Genomic DNA, 18260 nt, shown 5'->3' on the forward strand with positions numbered 1-18260 from the left:
GAATGATAATGCCTTCACGACGTGGCATAAGAGAAGTATTACAACATTTGAGATCTGTATATAGATAAAATGTTTGCCTCCTTCTCTCAATTGTCCCTGAAATTTGAACGCCTCAAAACTCGCCTTTCCAGATATTTTCAGATTTGTGAATTTTGCGAGGAAAAACTTTACAGATTTCTGTCGCTTACTCCTAAAACTCTTCTAGAAATAAATGGAGCAACAACAGGACACTGGGGGCAAGCATGTATGCACATCAGGTATGCCGCTAATATGCAGAAATTTGTTATGGTTGAGTAATCATCAACCTATTTCCATATATTATACCATATTGCGTAAATACTATATTGCCTATACACTATACCATACACCATATCACAATTCCACAACCCATCAGGCATACAATGCTATATACTCCCACTATATTACACCATATTATCTTATGTACCAGAAGTATACACTATATATTCACCTACTATCCACCTCACAACTACTTACTCTATTATATACCTATGTTACAACCACAACAATAACAGCAATAATTTGTAACCAGTATACAGCAGTTGTATGTGTATTTACAATTGTGCATTTGTATTTCACAAACATCTGTATTGCACACCTGGTTTAAAGAGTTAGTGCATATTGTAGATACAGTGCTGCTTGAAAGTATGTGAACCCCTTGAGCAGTTTAGATTTTTCTGTTGTTTTACCATGATTTTCTTATTCTATCATCACCAGTTTTTATGTATGAAATGTCAGATATATGTTTATCAGTTGCAGGTACTTGTTTAAGTAGCCCAAAAACTACATGAAACATGGAATTAGTGTATGTGCAAAAGTAAGTGAACCCCCAGCTGCATTGGTTAAGTCAAGCAGGTAACAGACTCGGGTGAAACACATTTGGGTGCTTAATTAATAATTTAAGCAGACCAATGAAATGAGACATCCTTGGGAAAGGGTTTGGCCTGCACTAATTAAAAGAGAGAGGAAACCAACCAAACCACTGTGGTCCCATACAAATCAACAATGCCGAGAGCAAAGGAGATATCCGAGGACATGAAGAAGAGGGTAGTGACAGCCCATCAGTCTGGGGAGGGCTATAAGACCATCTCCAAAAGATTCCAGCTCCATCCATCCACTGTAAGACAAATAATTTACAAATGGAGGGCCTTCAACATGACAGCAACTCTGCCTAGAAGTGGACGCCCATCAAAACTATCACCCAGAAGCACCAGAAAAATAATAAATCAGGTAAAGGCCAACCCACACATCACCTCTAGAGAGTTGCAGACCTCTCTGGTAGCATCTGGGACAAATGTGCATGCGTCTACAATCAGATGAAAATTGAATAGCCATGACATTCATGGGAGGGTTGCTAGAAGGAAGCCTCTGCTCTCAAAAAAGAACAAAGCGGCCCATTTCAACTTTGCCAGAGAGCACTTGGACAAACCAGAGACCTTCTGGAAGTCCATTCTCTGAACAGACGAGTCCAAAATAGAATTATTTGGTCACAATCAAAACCAACATGTTTGGAGAAAAGCCAACACTGCATATGAAGAAAAGAACCTCCTCCCAACAGTGAAGCATGGTGGTGGAAATGTGAAGATCTGGGGCTGCTTTTCTGCTTCTGGACCTGGACGACTCCATATTATCCAAGGAACCATGAATTCTCCGGCATATCAACAAATTCTTGACCAGAATCTCCTGCCATCAGTCAGGGAGTTGAAGCTGGGACGAAAATGGATTATGCAACAAGACAATTACCCAAAGCATTCCAGCAAAACTACAAAGGAATGGCTTAAGAGAAGGAGGATTCGTACTCTGGATAGGCCCAGTCAAAGTCCGGATCTTAATCCAATTGAAATGTTGTGGCGAGACCTGAAGAAGTTGGTACATACCAGATGACCCTCCAACCTCTCTCAACTGGCTGAGTTCTGCAAGGAGGAGTGGGCAAAAATCCCCATAAGCAGATATGAGAGACTGGTTAGTGGTAACAGAAGACGTTTGGTTGAAGTAATGGCTGCAAAAGGAGGAGCCACAAGCTACTAATACAAGGGTTCACATACTTTTGCACATGTTAAATTTTCAGTTTTTGTTAAATAAACTACCTTTGTTGAATTAAATAATGAAAATATATCTCTTTTTGTGTGTGTGTCCATTATTTGGAAGGTGTGCTTTACAAATTGGGATTTGGATGTATGTGTAATAAGCTTATTTTAATGTTTTTTACAAAAACAGTGACCATGCCTGGAGGGTTCACAAACTTTCAAGCAGCACTGTATGTAGGTGAGACATCTTGACCAGAGGGGGCAATTTACAAAGTGTCATAATTACATAATAAGTGTCTATTCCTGCACCATACTGTTAAGTGTTCATGAGAGAGATGGCCTGTGGGAAAAAAACTGTTCCTATGTCTGGTGGTTTTGGTGCCCATTGCTCTGTAGTGTTTGCCAGAAGGTAGGAATTCAAACTGATTATGTCCTGGGTGTGGGGGGTCTGTGCTGATTCTGTCCACATATTTCTGGGCTCTAGAGGTAAACAAGTCCTGCAGGGTGGGTAGGGGAGCGCCAATGATTTTTCTGCTGTCCTTACTGTTTGCTGCAGTCTGTTCCTATCGTGTTTTGTTGCTGCTCCGAACCAGACCGTGATGGATGTGCACAGGACAGATTCAATGACTGCTGTGTAGAACTGGCTCAACAGGTTCTGTAGCAGACCAATTTTCCTCAGTTTTCACAGAAAGAACTTCCTCTGCTTGGCCTTTTGGAGGATGGAGTTGATGTTGGTCTCCCACTTGAGGTCTTTTACAAATGGTAGTTCTCAGAAACTTGAAGGTCTCCATGGTTGACACAGAGCTGCTGGATATTGTGAAGAGGAGCAGTGCTGAAGCGTGTCTCCTAAAGTCCACTGTCATCTCCACAGTCTTGAGGATGTTCAGCTCCAAGTTATTCTGACTACACCAGAGCACCAACTGCTCATCCTCCTGCCAATATGCAGACTCACTGCCCTCCTGGATGAGTCTGATGACCATAGTTGTTGTAATGTGACCACTATTAAATAAGTTAGAAAAATGGTAATGTAGCCATATTCCTGCTAGGGGTAGCTGTTTGTTAGGAGATGCTGTATTCGGGAGTTTCTGGGTTGTCGGGTTCTCTCTATTTAGTTTCATCTCCGTGTGTGTCGTAAGCTCCTTCACCCCTGCAAGATAGTCGGCGTAAGCCTCTGTGTGTAAGTATTGTTTTTGCCTGGCCTATATTAAGTTGTTCTTGGAGCATGAAGTTGTTGAGTGGTCCTTTTCAGAGGTAGAAGTTACCACAGTAGTGTCATCTGCAAACTTCAGTAGTTTAACAGCTGGGTCCTTGGGGATGCAGTCGTTGGTATAGAGAGAGAAAAGCAGTGAGGACAGGAGACATCCCTGGGGAGCACCAATGCTGACTGTATACCAAAAGTGACTTCTCCCAGCCTCACCTGTTGTTTCCTGCCTGTATGGAAGCTGCTGATCCACTGACGGATGGCGGGGGATACAGTGAGCTGGGAGAATGCTGGAATAATGGTGTTGAATGCCGAGCTGAAGTCCACAAACAAGATCGTTACATATGTCGCTGGGCAGTGAAGGTGGTGCAGGATGAGTGCAGTCCCATGTTGACCGCATCATCCACTGACCCGTTTGCCCAGTGGGCAAACTGCAGGGGGTCCATCAGGTGTCCTGTTATGTTCTTCAGGTGGGCCGACACCAGTCGTTGCAAAGTCTTTATGACCACAGACGTCAAGAGTGACAGGCCTGTAGTCATTCAGTACTGTAATGGAGGATTTCTTTGGAACCGGGAAGATGGTGGAGTGTTTGAAGCAGGAGGGGATTTTATGAAGCTTCAGGGATCTGTTGAAGATCTGCATTAAGACTGGAGCCAGTTGGTCAGCACAAGCTTTAAGACAGGATGGGGTGACACCATCTGGACCTGGTGCTTTCCTGGTCTTCTGTCTCTGGAAAAGCCGGCTCACATCCTCTACACCAGCGTTTCTCAAACCTCTCCTGGAGGACCACTTGTCCTGCATGTTTTAGATCTCTCCCTGCTCCAACACAGCTGATTCAAATGATCAACTCGTTATGAGCTCCCGAAGCTGCCTAATAACAAAACTGATCATTTAAATCAGCTGTGTTTGGAGCAGGGAGAGATCCAAAACACGCAGGACAAGTGGTCCTCCAGGAGAGGTTTGAGAAACGCTGCTCTACACCAGTGGTGGCTAACCATGTGCCATGGAAAGCCACGTGTATGCAGGTTTTCATTCCAATCCGACTCCACACCAGGTGATTTCACTGATACATTCTTCCTCTTTGGTTGAAGGGTTGCTAATCAGTGAAATCACCTGGTGTGGCGTCCGGCTGGAATGAAAACCTGCATACATATGGCTCTCCATGGCACATGGTTAACCACCCCTGCTCTATACCTATCTTGAGTGCAGCCTGAGTATCAGGGAAGGAGAGTAGAGGGGTTACCAGAGGCGTGATGGGGGCTGTTGTCGTTGGGCTGGAGTGGATGAGGGGAAGACATTTAGGTCGTCAGGTCTTTGTTTGCCTCAGCATAGGGGGATGGTCTTCTGTAGTTTGTGATGTCTTGCAGGCTCCTCCATACTGTCACATGGTCTTTGAATGAAAACCTGTTTTTCAGCTTTTCAGTGTAGCTTCACTCTGATCACTCCTTTTTTTTTGGTTCTTATCTAGTGTAAAGCATCCTTGGGTTCCTTGAAAGGCGCTACACAAAATTAAGTTGTTGTTGTTGTTGTTGTTTGTCAGTGAATTTCTAGCCTGCTTGTAAAAGGCTCCACCCCCACTGCTGTAGACATCCTGCTTGGCCTGCTGAAGTTATCTTAGTTGTGCTGTGAACCATGGCTTGTTATTGTTGTGTATGCAGAAAGTCTTGGTAGGTACACACATCTTCACAAAAGCTGGTACACCATGTCACAGTGTCAGTTAGTTCGTCCAGGTTGCCAGTTGCAGCTTCAAATACACTCCAATCGGTGCAGTCAAGACAGTCTTGAAGTTCTTGCTTTGCTTCACTGGTCCATTTCTTCACTGTTAACCTCAGGCTTTGTAGATTTTAGTTTCTGTCTGTAGGTTGGAATAAGATGAACCAAACATTGATCAGAGTGCCCCAAAGCTGCCTGGGGGACAGTGATATGCATCTTTAAAAATTGTGTAGCAGTGGTCCAGTGTGTTATTTCCCTGGTGGGACAATTATTATGCTGTCTGTATTTTGGTAGTTTGTGGTTTAATTTTGCTCTGTTAAAGTCCCCAGGGATTATGAAAAGCGAGTCCGTATGTTTTTGTTCCAAGCTAGTAATCTGATCAGCCAGGGTTTGCAGTGCGCCATTCATGATGGCCTGGGGTGGAAATTCCCATGGTGAATAAAATGGCTTGCAGTTTATGAACAATGACTCCAAGTTCGGGCTGCAGTATTTACTCAAGACTGTGACATCTGTACACCAACGTCTGTTTATGTAGAAGCAAATTCCTCCACCCTTTGCTTTTCCCAATATCGCCGTAATACGATCTGCTCGGTGTAGGTGGAAGCCTGGCACATGTAATACGCTGTTGGGGTTGGATTTGCTGAGCCAGATTTCAGTGAAACAGTGCAGCAGAACGTGCAACGTCCTTGTACGTCCTGTTGAGGAGAAGCAGTTCATCCATTTTGTTGGGCATGGAGTGGATATTCGCCAGGTGTATTACTAGGAATGCAGATCGAAATCCCCGCTGTCGGACTACCACCAGTGTACTGGCCTGCTTTCCCTGCCTGCGTCGCCTCCATGTCTCACAGAGAGTTGCTGTTCCTCCAACTAAGATCTCCAAAAAAAACTTTCCAGGTTTGTGATAACTGGTGAAAAACTATCTGGAGTCAACTGCCTAATGTAAAGCAGTTCTTCTCTCACGAAAATTAACTGGGTTTGAATAACCGGACACAAAGAAAATAAATGAAAACAAAGAACGTACTAGAGAGCGCTGTACCGAGGCTGCCATCCCCAGCACCATCACCGTAGTCGCCAAATGTTTGATTCTCATGGGCTTGGAAGTCTAGTCAACCACCTTCTCATATACACTGTATAAAAGATTTAATGAGTGGCTTGCATCTTGAAAAGATTAGATATACACTAGAAAACAAGGCATTTCATTTTATTTGGAACCCATTTATTTCTCTTCTCTTCTCTCAGCGCCAGCGAGCTCTCTCCTCTACTGATGCCCGAAGTTTAATTCACTCGCCTATCCCCATGAACCTAAGCCTACCTCATACCAACATCCAGAGATGTCACCCCTTTTTTTTTCTTTTCTTTATGTGTGTTTTGTTTTTCTCCTGTTGTGATAGTGTCTAATTCAGTTGTTGCTGTTAGGGTACTGGGAGGGGGGTTGTTATATGCTACCTCTTTGTCATCTATTGTTATCTTTTGTCTTCTCATTTACATGAAAATAATAAAAACAAAGTTTGAAGAAAAATAAATACTAATATTTTCTAAAGAATATATAAACTAAGCAAATAAACAATAAAAAAGTATTATTATTGTTAATATAAAGATACCACCACCACTACTACTACTAATAATAATAATAATTATGATGACGATGATTATACCAATAATACATGTATTATTGTATAAATTCATATATACATTATTTATAGAATTGCATGTGTACATTCATGGCTAGTGTTAAAAATCCTTTTGCATTCTGATAAGGAATCCTTTTAATACCCCTTTACTACCCCTGTTAAATGTCATGTGTCAACCATGGCATTAACAGTTGCATGGGTCAGATGCATTTAATCGTTAGCACACTTTGTGCAGTAGTGAGCTAAGGTGCACATCTTAGAATGTTGTGCTAAGACAGATTTTTATGATAGCCCAGATTTTACCCTACTTAATGTCATGCCATTTCTTGTTGCCCTACAGTGTGTCAAAGTCAAAGCATTTTTCTTTTAATGTTGAAAAAAAAAGCAGTTTTTAGGTCCCTCACCGGTGTGGATGGAGAAGGGCCAGTGACTCTTGTCCCCCTTCGTTTTGGGCCGTAGAGTAGTCGAGGGGCTGCCAGGCGCTGGGAACTCTGCTGTCTCATTGGCTGCTTCTGTAGCTGTTGGGGCTGCAGTAGCCAGCTCCACTGTATTCTGCTTGTGTGTTACCAGTTGGTCCTCCACAACACTTGGTGACGCTGTAGAAAAGGGTGACGGTGTGGTGCTTAAACTGGGCCGTTCTTTCTCTTTGGCTTTAGAGGCGGGCGTGTCACTTGGGGGCTGTAGCACTGCTGTGCTGGTGGTATGCCTCTCAACTTCACTGGCTGCCCCTTTCTTTTCCTTCTTGTCTTCTTTCTCATTTTCCTCTTCCTCTTCTTCCTTCTCCTCTTCTTCCCTTTCTCCTTCCTCACCTTGGCCTTTACCCTTCTCTTTGTCCTCTCCCACTTCAGCATTGTCTTTGGCAGTTGTTGTGGTAGCATCTTTGGTTGGTTCTGGGGAGCCGGCTGGTTCAGTGGTCTGACGTACACCAGTGGCAGAGGTGGGACTGTGGGAGGTGGTAGCTGGGGCAGGAGCCCTTGTTGGCCACACGGAGCTGGGGAAGGAGGATATGACCCCGCCGCTGAAGCCCAGGCCAGCTAAAAGTGTGCTGGTCACCACCGACGCTACGGTGGCTTGGCTACCACTTGAGGAGGGGCCAATTCCTGTTGCCATGGAGACAAAAGAGAAGGGGAGACCGGAGGAGGTCCAGGTAGAGGAGCCAGAAGAGATGGGAGCCATATCGGCTGAAGAGGCAGGAGAGACAGTCGGCTAGAAGAGAGAGACAGCAAGAGAGATAAAAAGAGAGAGAGGTGGGAGAGAGGAAATAAAAGAAGAAAGATCTGAATGACTAAAATTGAAAATTATTGTCAACATCTAAAGTCACAAATACTTCTCAGTGCACAAGTTGGTCCAAGATGTTTTTTATGAAGAGTTCTGTGATAAGATTAATGTAATCCTTAAAGGTATACTATGTAAGATTTTCCTCAGTGTCAGCCTATATTCTACTCTACGGGTGTAGCGATATGTTTGTGGAGTGAAAATTGGTTCAACTCTCTCCCCAATTTGGTTTTGTACTGTTGCTGTATTTGACGCTCTGCTTTTAAACATAACACAACAAACTAAGTAAGTAGCTAGCCAGCACCCCGAAATGAAATGTTCATTACACGGTGGAGAGTTGTCTGTGGGAGTCCCATGGTCCCTTCTTATGGTGGCTGTCCATCTATTACGACAGTCTGGGTCTTTGGGGAATGGTGTAGAAAGTTAGACCTACCTTCAAAAGGTGTAGCAGGTAGATGGCATCTTGAGCAGTTAGTGCTAGTAATAATGAATTAGGTCCTCAAGATGGTGCCGCAAATGCTCTAGTACTTATCCATGAAAGCGTTGGAAAAGCAAGACCTTCCTCCTCCAAATTTTCACATACTTCCCATTTAAAGAAGAGGAACATCTTGTTTTCTTTCTCACTCTAAATAACGGAGCGTCTACCTTTTCATTCACTGGCGTATTCAGTAAAGCTCTACACCCACTTTCTGAAAGATGTGTCGGCAGCACTATCTGGAGATGGGAGAATGGGTCTGTTTTTGTTTTTTGATACAGAATCCAGGGGTGTTATGGGTGTCAGTCTTGCACATTGTACCATTTCTCTTCAGCAATATCAGTGAGCACACTTCTAATCCTAAAACATCATTTCAGTCAGCAGCCAGGAGGGACTCTGTCTCAAGTTTCACATTGTTACTGCTGGACAAAATGAAAGAAGGCAGTAATCTCTCCCACCTCTCCCTTCCTTACCATTCCAGTTTTCACTATCCTGGTTCCTTCAAAGATCCTTGTGGTGTTTGCTGAAATGACATAAGACAAGGAGAGCTAATTATTTATACAATTTCAAGATTGACCAGTTGTTCTTGAGTACATTTAATTTGGTCCTCAGACCATATAATAATTACAAGGATCGCTAAATGACCTGGATGTGCATGAGTTTGTGAGATGAGCTTCAATGCAAACAGAGAAAAGTGGTGTCAGGCACCACAAACCCTGACCCTTGACCCCCTTAACGTTGAATGTGGAGTTTTTAACTTCATTTTTGATAACGTTATGGCCAAAAAAAGAAAAAGATTTTGACCTTTTTCTTGACCTTGACCATGACCTTTACCTAAGTACTGAGTTCAGGTCACTTATGCACCATTGCCCACCTCTCCAGAAACAAATTCATGTCATTTGCTGTTGCAGTTTTTTTTTTTGTGAAGTTGTTGATAAACCAACAAATCCCGCTGGGGAATGTAAGGTGTTTGTAGCTAACGATTTCTGACAAAATAATATATCCAAAATACCAATTTCAAGAACTACAACTTGCATTGCACTTTTCTACAATTCTTTACAAAAATTCTCCGATTTAAAATGGTTGAATGACAGAAGATACTCTCGAAGGAGTATGAAGGAGGTGGTAAGAGAGGGGAGAAGAAACGTATCTCCAAACCAATACAGCTACACAACTGCAAAAAGAAAAACATCATAGAAATGCATATATATATATCGTTTTTTTTTCCAGAAACCGTCAATGGTGCTGATAAAAGTGCTCAACAAATGAGGATTGGAATATATATATATATATATATATATATACACACACACATACACTACCGTTCAAAAGTTTGGGATCACCCAAACAATTTTGTGTTTTCCATGAAAAGTCACACTTATTCACCACCATATGTTGTGAAATGAATAGAAAATAGAGTCAAGACATTGACAAGGTTAGAAATAATGATTTGTATTTGAAATAAGATTTTTTTTACATCAAACTTTGCTTTCGTCAAAGAATCCTCCATTTGCAGCAATTACAGCATTGCAGACCTTTGGCATTCTAGCTGTTAATTTGTTGAGGTAATCTGGAGAAATTGCACCCCACGCTTCCAGAAGCAGCTCCCACAAGTTGGATTGGTTGGATGGGCACTTCTTTGAGCATATTGAGTTTCTGGAGCATCACATTTGTGGGGTCAATTAAACGCTCAAAATGGCCAGAAAAAGAGAACTTTCATCTGAAACTCGACAGTCTATTCTTGTTCTTAGAAATGAAGGCTATTCCATGCGAGAAATTGCTAAGAAATTGAAGATTTCCTACACCGGTGTGTACTACTCCCTTCAGAGGACAGCACAAACAGGCTCTAACCAGAGTAGAAAAAGAAGTGGGAGGCCGCGTTGCACAACTGAGCAAGAAGATAAGTACATTAGAGTCTCTAGTTTGAGAAACAGACGCCTCACAGGTCCCCAACTGGCATCTTCATTAAATAGTACCTGTTAGAGCCTGTTTGTGCTGTCCTCTGAAGGGAGTAGTACACACCGGTGTAGGAAATCTTCAATTTCTTAGCAATTTCTCGCATGGAATAGCCTTCATTTCTAAGAACAAGAATAGACTGTCGAGTTTCAGATGAAAGTTCTCTTTTTCTGGCCATTTTGAGCGTTTAATTGACCCCACAAATGTGATGCTCCAGAAACTCAATCTGCTCAAAGAAGTGCCCATCCAACCAATCCAACTTGTGGGAGCTGCTTCTGGAAGCGTGGGGTGCAATTTCTCCAGATTACCTCAACAAATTAACAGCTAGAATGCCAAAGGTCTGCAATGCTGTAATTGCTGCAAATGGAGGATTCTTTAACGAAAGCAAAGTTTGATGTAAAAAAAATCTTATTTCAAATAAAAATCATTATTTCTAACCTTGTCAATGTCTTGACTCTATTTTCTATTCATTTCACAACATATGGTGGTGAATAAGTGTGACTTTTCATGGAAAACACGAAATTGTTTGGGTGATCCCAAACTTTTGAACGGTAGTGTATATATACACATATATATATATATACACACACAAATTTGTTGGTACCCCTCCACAAAAAAATAAATGAAGAATGCACAATTTTCTCTGAAATAACTTGAAACTGAAATGAGTAATTGGCATCCACTATTGTTTATTCTATATTTCACAGAAATCAGACTTTGCTTTAGAGTTTTTATTCAAAATAATACTGTAAATAATAATAAAAAAAATAATAACAAACATGACAAAAATGATCGGACCCTTAGCCTGATATTTTGCTGCACAACCTTTAGAGGGAATCACTGCAGTCAAAGGTTTTCTGCAGCTCTCAGTGAGCTTCCTGCACCTGTTAACAGGTATTTTGATCCACTCTTCCATAGCAAATTGCTGCAGCTGTCTCAGGTTTGGTGGGTGCTTTCTCCAGACTGCAGGTTTCAGCTCTTTCCATAGATTTTTGATAGGATTCATAGAAGGCCACTTCAGAATAGTCCAATGTTTTGTTCTTACCCATTCTTGGGTGCTTTTAGCTGTGTGTTTTGGGTCAATATCCTGTTGGAGGACCCATGACCTGAAACTGAGACACAGCTTTCTGACACAGGGCAGTACGCTTCACTCGAGTACCTTGATAGTCTAAAGATTTCATTGTGCCCTGCACAGATTCAAGGCACCCTGTGCCAGGCACAGCAAAGCAGCCCCAAAACATAACCGAGCCTCCTCCATGTTTCACTGTAGGTATGGTGTTATTTTCTTTGAATGCTTCATTTTTTTTATCTGTGAACATAGAGCTGATGTGACTTGCCAAAAAGCTCAATTTTTGACTCATCTGTCCAAAGGACTTTCTCCCGGAAGGATTGTGGCTCGTCAGTATGCATTTTAGCAAATTCCAGTCTGGCTTTTTCACGTTTTTCTTTCAAAAGTGGAGTCCTCCTGGGTCTTCTTCCATGGAGCCCACTTTCGCTCAAAAAGTGACAGATGGTGTGATCAGAAATTGACGTACCTTCACCTTGGAGTCCAGCTTGTATCTTTATGGCAGTTATCCTTGATGCTTTTTTTTACCATTCAAACGATCCTTCTGTTCAATCTGGGGTCAATTTTCCTCTTGCGGCCGTGCCCGGGGAGGCTGGCTACAGTTCCACGGACCTTAAACTTCTTCATAATATTTGCAACTGTAGCCACAGGAAGAGCAAGCTGCTTGGAGATGGTCCTGTAGCCTTTCCCTTTTCCATGCTCGTCTATTCTTTTATTTTTGATCTCTTCAGACAACTCTCTCTCTCTTCTGCTTTCTCTGGTCCGTGTTCAGTGTGGTGCCACGCAGTGATACCAAACAGCACAGTGACTACTTTTCTCCATTTAAATAGGCTGAATGACTGATTACAAGATTGGGGACGTGCGTGATACTAATTAATGAAACTAATTAGTTTGAAATATCACTATAATCCAATTATTTATTATCTTTTCTAAGGGGTACCAACAAATGTGTCCAGGCCATTTTAGAATATCTTTGTCAAGTAAGCGATAATTCATCTCTTTTCCCAGCTTCTTTGCTCTATTCTGACACACCAAAGGCATGCAATATATATATATATATATATATATATATATATATATATATATATATATATATATGAGAAAATGAAATGTGATGGGAATTTAGTAGCTGTTGAAGCTGAAAAGGTATATATCTTCGTGTGTGTGTGTGTGTGTGTGTTGTACCTTGGATTAGCACGCTTTGGCTGAAGTCACTGCGCATGTCGTTCATGCACACGGCTTGCACACGGAACAGGTATAATATGACAGGGGAGACTGGAGAAATGAATGCCTCCTGGAACATAGAGAGACACACACACACACACACACACACACACACACACACACACATCACTGTTTCAAGGTGTTTCCATTTCCTCTCCATCTCTTTCTATTACACGGTGCTTTTACTCTTCCATGCAGTGTGTGAATTTCCTCAGATGACAAATTCAAACACGTTTCACAATCACAGGGGGGATGTTAGACAACCCTTATTTTGTGACATACGTATGTCTTGCAGTGTTCCTTTAGTCTTTATTTGACATGTGCTGGCATCTCGTGTGACAGTGTGTGCTGAGAAGCTGTAAGCTGTGAGAGACAAATCTCTGTTCTTTCATTGTTCTTGGTCTCGGAAGTGATACTGGTACATGTGTCTCGGGGCAGCTCGGTATACATCTGAAGTGATACTGGTACATGTGTGTCGGTGCAGCTCGGTATACATCTGAAGTGATACTGGTACATGTGTGTCGTGCAGCTCGGTATACATCTGAAGTGATACTGGTACATGTGTGTCGGTGCAGCTCGGTATACATCTGAAGTGATACTGGTACATGTGTGTCGTGCAGCTCGGTATACATCTGAAGTGATACTGGTACATGTGTGTCGGTGCAGCTCGGTATACATCTGAAGTGATACTGGTACATGTGTGTTGGTGCAGTTCGGTATACATTTGAAGTGATACTGGTACGTGTGTGTCACTGCAGCTCGGTATACATCTAACGCAGGACAAAGAGTGAGGAGTAACAAAGGAATGGAAATACACCGCGTGTCCTGTGGCACAGACCAAACTTTGTGAACATTCTCATGGTCATTACCCAGTTGGGACTGGTGATGACGTTGTGGTTTTCTAGTTTTATTTCTCCAGTGAAGGGACTATATCTACTGTACGTCAATTCTTATCCATCCATCACCCGAACCGCTTATCTTGCTCTCAGGGTCGCTGGAGCCTATCCCAGCAGTCATTGGGCGACAGGCGGGGAGACACCCTGGACAGGCCATCACAGGGTCCACACACACACACACACACACACACACACACACACACACACACACACACACACACACACACACACACCTAGGGACAATTTAGTACGGCCGATTCACCTGACCTACATGTGTTTGGACTGTGGGAGGAAACCGGAGCACCCGGAGGAAACCCACGCAGACACGAGAACATGCAAACCCCACACAGAGGACGATCCTCAAGGTTGGACAACCTCAGGGCTCGAACCCAGGACCTTCTTGCTGTGAGGCGACCGCGCTAACCACTGCGCCACCCTGCCGCCCACATCAATTCTTATGAAGAAGCAAAAGGTTGGTAGCCTGACAGACCACATGAATCTCTTCAGTCGAGCACATTTGATCTGAGCAGGACTCGTCTGACTCTTCAGGGTACTGAGATGTCTGGCTTGTAGTATGCATTTATAATACTGTAGGCACAAATCTGATTTGTGACCGAGTATCATATTGAATATAACCATCTGCCACTTGAGTTTCTTTAGAAAATTTCTTTATGTCTGACAAATTTATATTGGAGCAATCGCAGGCTAGGTACATGATGTAAGGTTATTTATCTAGCGTACAATTATCTTAATAGGAGATATGATGAAGGGATCACTTCAATCCAGACAAGGGCAATCATTTGCAATGGAGAGTGATGTGTATGCAGGTTTTTCCTCCAACCAATCACCATGGCAGGTAATTTCAATGATTACCCCCCATCAGCCAAAAAGCACAGGCGAATCAGTGAACTCACCTGGTGCAGACAGTGGCTGGAGGATGACAAGCACACTGTTGGCAACCTATGGCAAATGTTTGCCTTCGTCTGTTCTCATCAATTCATTTCTAATTGTGGAAAGTATTTTTTTGTACGTTGCAAAATAAATCCTCGACAATATCCAGAGTCCATCCCAGCCATTACAAACTCCGACCCCGTCCCAGCCATTACAAACTCCCTGGCTAAGCCACGGCTCCAATGGATGGACAAAAGGTTATCATTCGTACAAATGCATCTTTATGATAGTTGTATATGTGGATCAGGCGCTACCATTATTTGCATTCAGATTGCTGTTGACAATCTTTTAAATTTTTGTCCTACTCAGAATTTTGCACTGCTATTTTGTTTCTCTTCAGTTTTCAGATCTCTTTTAATTTCTCCTATCTTCCTCTGTATTTGTTTTCTTTTAATGCCTTTTATTCTTCATGTAAAGCACTTTGTATATGAAATGTGTACATTTAATCATCATTAATATCAATCATTAATTATAACATTAATAATTAATATAGATTATCAATATTAAATGTGTATATGAAATGAAATAAATGAAACCTTTGTGTATGAAATGCACAATATGAATAAATTTGCCTTGGGGAAAAACCGGGAGTGTGTATGTTATTCTATGATGCATCTCGGTGAATAGCGGTTGGCCAGTATGGGTATTGGTAACCTGGAGCAAAATATTCAAGCACTGGTTGCTGCTAGCTGAGGAACAACCACAGTAGCTTTGCTTTGACTTTAAATCATATTTGCATCTCTTTTTTCCTTGTGGCTGATGTGGTTGTGTTACATAAAAAAAAAAAAAAAGAAGACAGAAAATTACACCTGGTTCATGCAAGAGCATGTAAGCAGCGGTGTTATACCAAGTGGGGTGGGACAGAGGTCCGGGTGTGTGTGTGTGGGGGGGGGGGGGGTGGAGGCAGGTGCTGGTTTTGTTTCGACCAGAGAGTCCTTACCCGCCTGCGCCTGTAGGAGGCAACACTCTTACACGCTAAGACTTCTCAGCAACCGGTCTCATTACAGGAGACAGAGGAGTGCACAATTTTGCAAACTGGCAGGATTCAGTGCCTCTCTCCTGGAGGTTTGACATCCTGGGCTCTGCACGCTTGGAACAGAAACCTACATTTCAACCAATTGCTTTCACACGACGCCGCCGGTAAAAAAAAAAGAGAAAGAAAGTGTATTCTTCAGGCTGATTTTTGTCCTCATTTTGATGACAGGAACATTTTACAAACCGGAGACGACGGGTTTCTTGCAAGCGTCTCAAGACTTGAGTCTCCGGTAGTTTCTGCAGTGGCCGGTGCCTCATCGCAGCTTCGCTTAGCTTAAACAAGTTGCACTGCGACACGCGCTCAAATCAATTTCGATCTCTAATTTAACGAGCCAATTGCTCAAACCATGCAACCTCCCGTCGTCTCGCCCCTTATGCCAGTTCTGCCCTGCCGAATCCAGTTAGGGGCCCGTTTCTGTATTTGCCTCACCTACATGAGAGGTACGGGCCGTAAAATAGCTCAGTCCAAAGTGTTTTAGGACACGGGGATTCTTCAATGACTGTGACAGGCGGGTGGTGGGACGAGTCCGTCCTAAAGCATTGTAAGTCCCTATTGCGACCTAGATACAAGTGTCATGGGAGGGTTTGTGGGAAAAGAATGGAGAGAGAGAGAGGCTAACAGAGAGTGAAGGGGGGGGGATTAATGATAAGGCAGCGAGGGAGAGAGAAGAGAAAAGGAGATGAAATAGGGGACAGCTGAAAAAAAAAGAGAGAGGATGCACTGGGAGAGATAGAGATGTCAGAGGTTGAGTTATAGCTATTAAATACTCTCTAACTCTCTTCAATTCCCTCTCTTCGGGTCCGACGCGAGGCCCCATGATTCCCAGCTTGATCTGTGGACCGAGCTGACAGGTGCTGGATGAAGCCGCTTTTCCACAACTAGGGGGCAGTCTGACGTTTCAATTACTTGGTTTCCACAGTAGCACCGGCCCAAGGTCATGCTAACAGAGGCTAGCACTCCTGCACCCCCCCCCCCCGAGTTTAGCATTAATATTCTGCTAGCCAACCGGCAGAATGCATTGTGGGAATGAACAGTCCTGTGTGCTGAACAGCCTGCTAGAGTGTTATTTGGTAACACTTTCCGTAAAGTCCAGATTATAAACAGCGATGACATCATCATCATAAAGTACAGGAACGTGTTATGTCATTATCTGTAAGACCTCACTGTGATTTACAGTAACACTTTCTATGAAGCTTGCATCTATAACGCCCTATAAGCATCTATAATGCCCTATAAGTGTAGCTATAAGTCATTGTAAGATTCATTATAGCCATGTATACGCCCTCACAACACCTCATAACCACCTTTATGATACGTTATGTCAATTTAAAATGGATTTATGCATTATAAATATGTCATCATTAGCCTGTTTATCTGTCAAATGTCATAATGCATCATAGCCAACTTGTTTTGCTGAAGTTTTGTAGAGATGCATAATGACACTTCAGTGCTATTTCAGTCTTCAGCCATAGCCGTTAGTCATTGTAATACACATTATAGGAAAGTATGGGCGTTATAGACGCAATAGATGCTTATAGGGCATTATAGATGCTTATAGGGCATTATAGATGCAAGCTTCATAGAAAGTGTTACCTGATTTACAAACGGCGTTAGGCTGCTCTCTAAGATTTTAACCATTATATTCTAAAGATTTATCGCTAAAAATGTAATTTTAATTTAATTTAATTAAATAATTAAATTAATCTAAATTTTGTCTTATTGGAACACAACTGATATTTATGGGTTATTATGACTACATGCCTAGTATATTATGAAAGCTGAAATAATTATTAAATCATGTTGATGGTGCGTGTGTGTGTGTTTAAGTTACCAGACCAGCTTGGTTTAAGTTAGTTGAGAAAGCTCTGTTCAGATTGAAAATATTGATGGATTGATGGCAGTATGATCAAACTTTGAAAAAGCCATTGGCTTGGATTGTGTGTGTGTGTGTGTCTTTAATGTGTTTTTGCAACAAACCGAGCCATCATCTTTTATAAAACCTTGCTGACAAAATAATGACACTTTTAACCTTGTGATTGTCTGTGATTGTATATGTGTGTTGTAAGAGTTCTGTTCCAAACAAGCCGTGGAGCTCAAGGCCCCTCGCCTACAAATAATAGACTTCTGACGGCATGCTATTTTCCACATTTTTGAAGCGTTATATAATTTCAAGCCAATTATCAGCCCCCCCCGCGACAATGTAGGTTGTTAAGTTTGTGTCGTCGTTGTGTGCCGTCTCCGTCTCTGCCCCCGTCTCATCTCTCACCAGCTTGTGTTTGGCGTCTGTGAGGTGCATCTCCTCGTAGCTGTCGTCGTGGGCCGTCCAGCTGTAGGACACCAGGAAGTGGAGGATGGGGGGGTGGTAGGTGACCTCAGGACGCGCCCAGCGCACCACCAGCGCGCTGCTGTTAAACTGCTGCACCTTCATGTTGATGGGAGCGCTGCTACAAACTGTGACAAAGGGAAGCGGGTGGATGGAGGCGGGGAGGGCGGGGGGGGGATAAGTGGGGGGACGGAGGACAAGAACGGGAAGAGAAAGATGTAGAGTAACATTTGTAAAGGGGTGAAAAAAGAGGAAGCACAGGAGATGACAGCAGGGAAAAAGTGAGGAGGGTCGGAGGAGGGCAGGAGGAGAACAGAGGAGTGAAGATGGGGGAGCAGAGTTGAGATAGGGCAGACAATGGAAGAGGGAGGAAGTTTGCAAGAAAAAGAGAAGAGACACAGAAAGAGAATTTAATGACAGAACACATTGGCTAGGCTTATGGTCCCAATACACTTCATAATCTCTACG

At 42.8% G+C, this 18260-nt stretch overlaps 1 protein-coding gene across 1 annotated transcript in view; it reads right to left on the reverse strand.

Moving 5' to 3' along the window:
• Positions 1 to 18260, reverse strand: part of LOC130107348 (receptor-type tyrosine-protein phosphatase gamma-like) — a 441957-nt gene that overhangs the window by 47789 nt on the left and 375908 nt on the right. Inside the window, exons 9-12 of the mRNA XM_056273898.1 lie at positions 17736 to 17920; positions 12548 to 12656; positions 8814 to 8863; positions 6995 to 7796 (exon numbers count right to left, since the gene is read on the reverse strand). Coding sequence (XP_056129873.1) covers positions 6995 to 7796; positions 8814 to 8863; positions 12548 to 12656; positions 17736 to 17920 — 1146 coding nt within the window. The remainder of the gene's footprint in view (positions 1 to 6994; positions 7797 to 8813; positions 8864 to 12547; positions 12657 to 17735; positions 17921 to 18260) is intronic.

Source organism: Lampris incognitus, chromosome 2 (genome assembly GCF_029633865.1).
Source record: "Lampris incognitus isolate fLamInc1 chromosome 2, fLamInc1.hap2, whole genome shotgun sequence".
NCBI lineage: Eukaryota > Metazoa > Chordata > Actinopteri > Lampriformes > Lampridae > Lampris > Lampris incognitus.